This window comes from Hyla sarda, chromosome 4 (genome assembly GCF_029499605.1).
Source record: "Hyla sarda isolate aHylSar1 chromosome 4, aHylSar1.hap1, whole genome shotgun sequence".
NCBI classification, from domain to species: Eukaryota; Metazoa; Chordata; class Amphibia; order Anura; family Hylidae; genus Hyla; species Hyla sarda.
In genome coordinates, this window is record NC_079192.1 from 271,007,324 (window position 1) to 271,014,217 (window position 6,894).

The following is a 6,894-nucleotide window of genomic DNA, read 5'->3' on the forward strand; positions in this document are numbered from 1 at the left end:
TTCACAATGTGATAATAAAAAAGGGTTGAGTCGCCATGAGTGGGCACGGGGAGAGGACATAGTGTCTTTCAATTCCATGGATATAGCTGTGTGGTCCGACTACTGAATAGTTTCTAAAGTAGTACCCGTAACTGAATTTAGTAAAGATGCATCAATCAAAAACATATCCACTCTAGAATAAGAATTATGTGCAGCTGAATAGAAAGAAAACGATTTGTCTGTGCCATGTTCAATTCTCCATGGGTCATATAATTCCCTCTCCCATGCCCACCTGGCCAGAACTGAGGAAGACGCTCTAGTATGTGAAGTAGTGTCTAGAGCGGGATCCCACACTGAATTGTAGTCTCCCCCGAGTATCAGTGACCCCCATGTTTGTTTCATTATCCTTCTGTAAAGTGAATTGAGGAAACCCAACTGTCCTGCATTAGGAGCGTATAATGAGACTAAAGTCAACGGGATATTATTAATCGTGCATCTCAAAATGACATATCTACCTTTTGTATCAGTGTAAACCTCTTTCAGCTGGAAAGCTGCTGTATTTTTAATTGCTATCAAGGAACCCCTGGACTTAGTTTTGTAGTGAGATTGAAAAATATGTGGAAAAGCTGAGTGCTTCAGTCTAAAGGCGTCCCTTGAAAGCAAGTGCGTTTCCTGAGCAAATATCACATCACTTCTAAGCGCCTGTGCCTCTTTCCAGAAATATGAACGTTTACAAGGTGTATTAAGCCCATTAGCATTGATACTACCAATGCGGATCCCCATTGGACCAGCATAATTCAGCTATATAATTAAGTTGAGTGACTAGGTAACGGGGAGGGGTGTGTGTCTCCCAGCCAGCACCCACACCCCTACAGTGTAGAAGCAAAGCATCACTAACGAAGGTATGAGCAACATTTAAGCGACTTAGACAGAAAAAAACTTTCGCCATAAAGAAAAACATAAAATAAGGAAAACACACGAGCCATAGGCCCAACTCAGAAGAGCCCAAAAAATGAAGTAGGGCAATAGTCCAGTCCGAAGCCATAAGTGGACCTACACAGCCCTCCCGAACCTGCAGATAGTAAAATGATTACAGTCACCAACTTCAGCTAGGCCACAGCCCATTCTTTTTGTATCTTGGGAGCCGAGTTGGTAGATCTAGATGGTCTGCCTTGTATTGGAGGTGAGTTCCATGATGAGAGGAGAGATTGTCCTTCGGATGCTGAGCGAATTACATGAGTTTTATTGTCCCTTCGTACCAACAAACGAGCAGGAAATCCCCATCTGTATGCGATATTTGCCGACCTGAGGGCCAGAGTGATGGGTTGCAATAGGCGTCTCGCTTGCATTGTTGCCGCTGACAGATCTGCATACACTGCCACCTGATGGTAGGGGGCAGGGAGTCCATTGTTTTTCCTAGAGTACTCCATAATTTTTTCTTTTATGGTAAAAAAAATGGACCCTTGCCAATATATCTCTTGGGACCGATTCGTCCAAGTGGCGGGGTTTAGGTATCCGATGAGCTCTGTCAACCTCCAGCTCCTGAGGTGTACAATCTGGTAGCACAGTTTGGATTAAGGAGCGTACATACGAAGGAATGTCCATAGGCTGTATCGACTCCGGGACCCCTCTCAATTTAAGGTTGTTACGACGACTCCTGTCTTCCAGGTCAGCTATCTTTTCTCTTAGCATAACTACCTCCTCCTCCAACTCTGTATGGGAGTCTATTAATATGTTGTGAGATTCAGAGAATTCCTCCATCTTGTTTTCAGGGTGATCTATCCGCCCACCTAGTTCATCTATTGTGCTGTTCAGTGGGGATATTGTTTTTTGCATATCTTGTAAAAAGGTCTGCCTCAGTATCAGTAGCATATTTTTCATGGCAGTGTCTGTCAGTGGCGCTCCAGACACCTCCAGTGAGCCAAGAGCACCCAGTTCCTCCACCTCCCCCTCCTTAGCATCCAGCAAGCCCTGTACCTCAGCTCTGGGTGTTGTGGAAGCTGCCTCCTGCGATGAGCCGAGTTCTGGTGTCGTAGCTGGAGGAGGGGAGGCCGGATCCAGCAGTGCAGGCCCCTCTTCTCTTCTATGCAGGCTCCCCGAACGGAGCGCCGGACTTTCGCGGCCGCCATCCTCTGTGCGGTTCCTCTCCCCGTTCTTTGCTGCCAAGGAGCTGTGCAGCGCCGGGTCTGACATGGATCTGTGGGGAGGCAACTCAACCTGTGTGCGAGGTGGGTCCGGAGAGCGGGGCCGCGATGTTGCTGCGAATGTCCCGGAGTCGGCGCCATCTTGCTCCCTCCGCTTGCTTCTAGTGAAGCTGAATTTAGCTAAAGTCCCTTGTCGTGCGATCCTTTTTCTGCGGCCGGACATACTGGGTGATGGTTCCCCACTCTTTGAGCCAAAAATGATCGTGGTGACCGCTGATTTAGTTGCTTTTTCGGGCTTCAGGATCGGAGCTCCTATGCTATGCAGCCATCCACTCCGGCAGCCAGACCACGCCCCTATAATACAAATATTTTAAGTCCTTGTTAGCCTTCAAAATATTGTGTATGTGATTATAATTAAAGGATAGATAAATATGAAGGTCAAATATGACACTAAGTGTTATTTTGTTGCTTTGCCGGATTAAAGAGTCATATATTATACCTTTTCTAAGACCATACTATATGAAAAGTCATATTATTCCTCATGTTGTTCTTATAAGACAGAGAAAAGACATAAACTTACTGGAAACATGTGGCAAAGAGCATATTACAGTAACTATATGCTATGTCACTACAAGCAGAAGCCACAGGTTCTAGCAGTTAAAAAGGTGTTATGCCGACAGGAAATAAAGTACTTGTTTTAGCTAAAGAACACAGCACAATAAATCAGCTTGTAACCTTTATGTAGACTGAAAACTACAGTACTGCTTTAAAAATGACATGCATCTATGCATCAAACAGATAAAACCGAAATTTAGCAAATGAAGTATTACTTGCCCATAAATGAATTTCCTGGAGCCCAAAATAGTAAGTATAGTTTCAGTGACCTGAAGTAGAAGATGCAATAACCCCCCTCCCCTGTATTTGGTTTCTTAACACACACTCTATTTGGGCATGGGGTATCATAGAGACATTTTTTATTTAATAAACCCACTTCAAATCTAATGAGCTTTTTGCCTCTAATTTAAAACATTCACAGGAACAGTCTCGGAAAATTCTTTCTTGACTGCTTTTGTCTTACGCATACTTATCTTAGAGAGGCCTAACTGAAGGCTACTGCAAACACTCCATCTGTTAAAGTACCTCTCATGATCTTGTTAAATTTTATAATCCTTCCAGTTCACTGCTACATCATGATAAACCACCCCCTGCCTTTATTTTTTATAATTTTTTTGTTTTCTACCTTGATATTGCTCTGTATTTTCTGCTCAGTCTCAGTCAGATTCACAGAGTGGGAAGGGGCGTTACCCAGCAGACGTGACATCATCTGAAGCCATACATGGGAGAACTTCCTCTCTCCCTCTGCTACAGACCGCCCAGAGTAATTCAGTGTGTTAGATGAGCCATGATTGGCTAAGACTGCACACACCCTCCTCAGCACTACAGACTGCATTTCCTGATTTTGGTCTTCTGCCAGGCCAGCAGGAGTCCAAAGTATTTGCAAGAAATAGGGGGAAATGCGCTTTAGACAAGTAGGGAGACACCTAGTGGCAGCTTTTTTAAACACAAATAAAACATAGAAAACTTTATTTTTTTTTCTATGTACATTAGAAAGATTTTTTTAATTTACCATAAAGAGTGCAATAGCAAAAATTTGTTTCAATGAGAGTGCCCATTTAATAGCATCTGTCACAGCAGGATCCCTGGTTTTCTCTTTTCTATGCCCTTTACATTGGTAACTGCTCCATGCCTCCAGCCTAACTCTTTGCTCTCCTCACTACAGGGGGCTGCTGCCTGCTATGTGGCTTCACCACACACTGTTTTGCCTCCTGTCATTTGCTATAAAAGCTTTCCTTGTCTATATAACTACAGAGACACCTAGCTGCAGCAGTTGATATTGCAGGCATATATTTATGCACTGAATTATATACACATCACACAAACACAAATTCCACATAACACACATAACCAATATTGTAATCACTGGAGTATACAGTCTCATTGTTAATGGGTGTTATTAAGTACCTCCCTTATATTGTGTTGGCAGAATCTACAATTTATATTGTATTTTCACATAAAAAGAAATCGCCATGCCATAGAAAAACAATTTTATTTAAACGTCCTTGACAGAAATGAATGTTTACAGTAGCATTGATGTACTGCTATATGTTTATGCATAAACATTAGTATTTAAATATTCTAAATACCCATATGTTACTATGATATTGTTGGTGTTTCTTGCACATTCTGGTATTTAAAAAAATACTCATTCATGGCATATTTATTTTTTTATATGTTATCTGTAATAAAAGCATATTTTTACTAATAAACAGAGTTTGAACTCATTTTCTTTAGTGTACACAAGTATTTTGGGAGTTTTTCCACATAGTTCTAAATGATATAGACTATGGGTACCATAAGAATATAATGGAATACAAAGTCAAAGGAAGTGTATGGTGGGTTTCAATGAAAGTTTGGTATATAAACAATTAACAATTTAATTTATAGGCATACTCTACTAATGTTTACTCCCAAAAAAAAAAAAAAATCTAGTCTATACAGTCTACAAGGGGGAGGTTTATCAAAACCTGCGCAGAGGAAAATTTGCCCAGTTGCGCATAGCAACCAATCAGATCGCTTCTTACATTTCTGACAAGGCCTCTGCAAAATGAAAGAAGCAATCTGATTGGTTTCTATGGGCAACTGGGCAATTTCCTCTACACAGGTTTTGACAAATCTCTCCCTAAGGGCTCACATAGTCATGGAATCTGCAATGATTTTCACTTCCGGATCAGCGTGTTCCTGCATGAAAATCCATCTCCTATACTCCAAATGGCACTGAAAAATTAATGTACTATTTGAAAAACATTTTACAGATATTTAAAGGGGTACTCCGGTGGAAAACCTTTTTTTTTTTTTTTTTTTTTTTTTTAATCAACTGGTGCCAGAAAATTTAACAAATTTGTAAATTACTTAATCTTTCCAGTACTTATTAGCTGCTGAATACTACAGAGAAAATTATTTTCTTTCTGGATTTCTTTTCTGTCTGTCCACAGTGATCTCTGCTGACACCTCTGTCCATTTTAGGAACTGTACAGAGCAGCATATGTTTGCTATGGGGATTTTCTCCTGCTCTGGACAGTTCCTGATATGGACGGAGGTGTCAGCAGAGAGCACTGTGGACAGACAGACAAGAAATCCAAAAAGAAGAGAATTTCCTTAGTAGTATTCAGCAGCTAATAAGTACTGGAAGGATTAAGATTTTTTAATAGAAGTAATTTACGAATTTGTTTTAATTTTCTGGCACCAGTTGATTAAAAAAAAAATATTTCCGCCGGAGTACCCCTTTAAGTGATGAAAAAGTACCATGTCATTCATCTGTGTTTCCACTGCAGTTTTCTACCATTGTAAATAAATCTGCATATAAATGTGCATTACAAAAACATGGGGGAGATTTATCAAAACCTGTCCAACGGAAAAGTTGCCCAGTTGCCTATGGCAACCAGGCAGATCACTTCTTTGAGTTTTCAGAGGCCTTGTTAAAAATGAAAGAAGTGATCTGATTGGTTGCTATGGGCAATTGGGAAACTTTTCCTCTGGACAGGTTTTGATAAATCTCCCCCATGACTTTAGATGCAGATTTCCTACAGATTGTGAGGCAGAATTTTGACCTTAACTTTGACCTGACAATTGCAGTTGTCTTTATGGGCTATTGACAGCCATGTCCACCTTCGAATATGTGGTAGCGGGGTGTGATGAGGGCAGATGTTGTTACCCTAGGGAGAGATGGCATTAACCCCCTTGTATTCGTGATGCCAGGGCGGGGTTTAGCCTAAAACCACCCAGGACCCAAGGAGGTGACCAGTGGCAAAGAGACCTTAAGAGCTTGCTGGGACTTGTAGTAGGACTGGAACATTTAATGCAGACCACGGTGACTTGACAGATGACAGGGACTGACTTGACACATATAACTGTGACTTTAGGTTACTTGACTTGATGGTGGCTGCAGGACTTGACTTTGAGGCCTCCAACACTCTGGACACACACACTAGGCACGACTGCACTGGACCTCAGCAGGAAGCAAGAGCTCTAAGCTCCAAGAGAGAGAAGCTAGCTCCACCCAGGGCTTATATGGGGGAGACTAGCAGATCACTCTTGGGATCACCTGGTCACTGGTACCTCCTGGGTAACAGTCACATGACATAACTCTTAAAGATACAACACATTTTATAATACAATACACTGCAGAACATATGTACAGGGAGGAAACAGGTGCAAGGGGCCCTGGGGACACTGAAGGAGGCTGCCTGACAGGGCAGCAAGGGTACGGGGGTAACATCTCCCGTACTGGGCTACCACAAACTCCCCCTCTTAAAAACAGTCGTACTCGACGCCCAGTGCTGGAGGGCAGAGTAATGAGGCGGCCACTGGGGCCTAGCGACAGTTCCTGAGGCATTATGCAAAATGTCCTTCACAGGTTTGGTTATAGAACAAGGTAGAAACAAGTCCATTTAGCACTGTAAATGTCCGTCCATACATGCTCTTTGGTTTGGTAAACATGTGGGATTAACAAGCTTTGTAACTGCTCTAGAAACACATTTTAGACCATAATACACACAAATTTGCAGATTGGGCTGCCGGAGGCTATCTACCCAATGCTTTGGCTGCTGGGGCCCCTTCGGTTCTTAGCATTTCTCCCCAGAACTCAACAAGTAGTGTGATACAATATAACCATTTTACCTCTGCATAATGTACTCTGCCTTTACACGTGTCT

At 42.2% G+C, this 6,894-nt stretch overlaps 1 protein-coding gene across 1 annotated transcript; it reads right to left on the reverse strand.

Annotated features, from left to right (window-relative positions):
• Positions 1-461: 461 nt before the first annotated feature.
• LOC130366998 (uncharacterized) lies at positions 462-6,244 on the reverse strand. Its single transcript, XM_056569381.1, has 2 exons — positions 6,109-6,244; positions 462-2,477 (listed from the first exon to the last, which is right to left on the reverse strand). Exon 2 carries the CDS (start codon positions 2,344-2,346, stop codon positions 1,396-1,398), a length of 951 nt encoding a protein of 316 aa, XP_056425356.1. The 5' UTR covers positions 2,347-2,477; positions 6,109-6,244; the 3' UTR covers positions 462-1,395.
• Positions 6,245-6,894: the final 650 nt, after the last annotated feature.

Bases quoted from the DNA above. Each gene is read 5' to 3' on its own strand.
- LOC130366998 (XM_056569381.1), bottom strand. From the start codon at position 2,346: ATGTCCGGCCGCAGAAAAAGGATCGCACGACAAGGGACTTTAGCTAAA.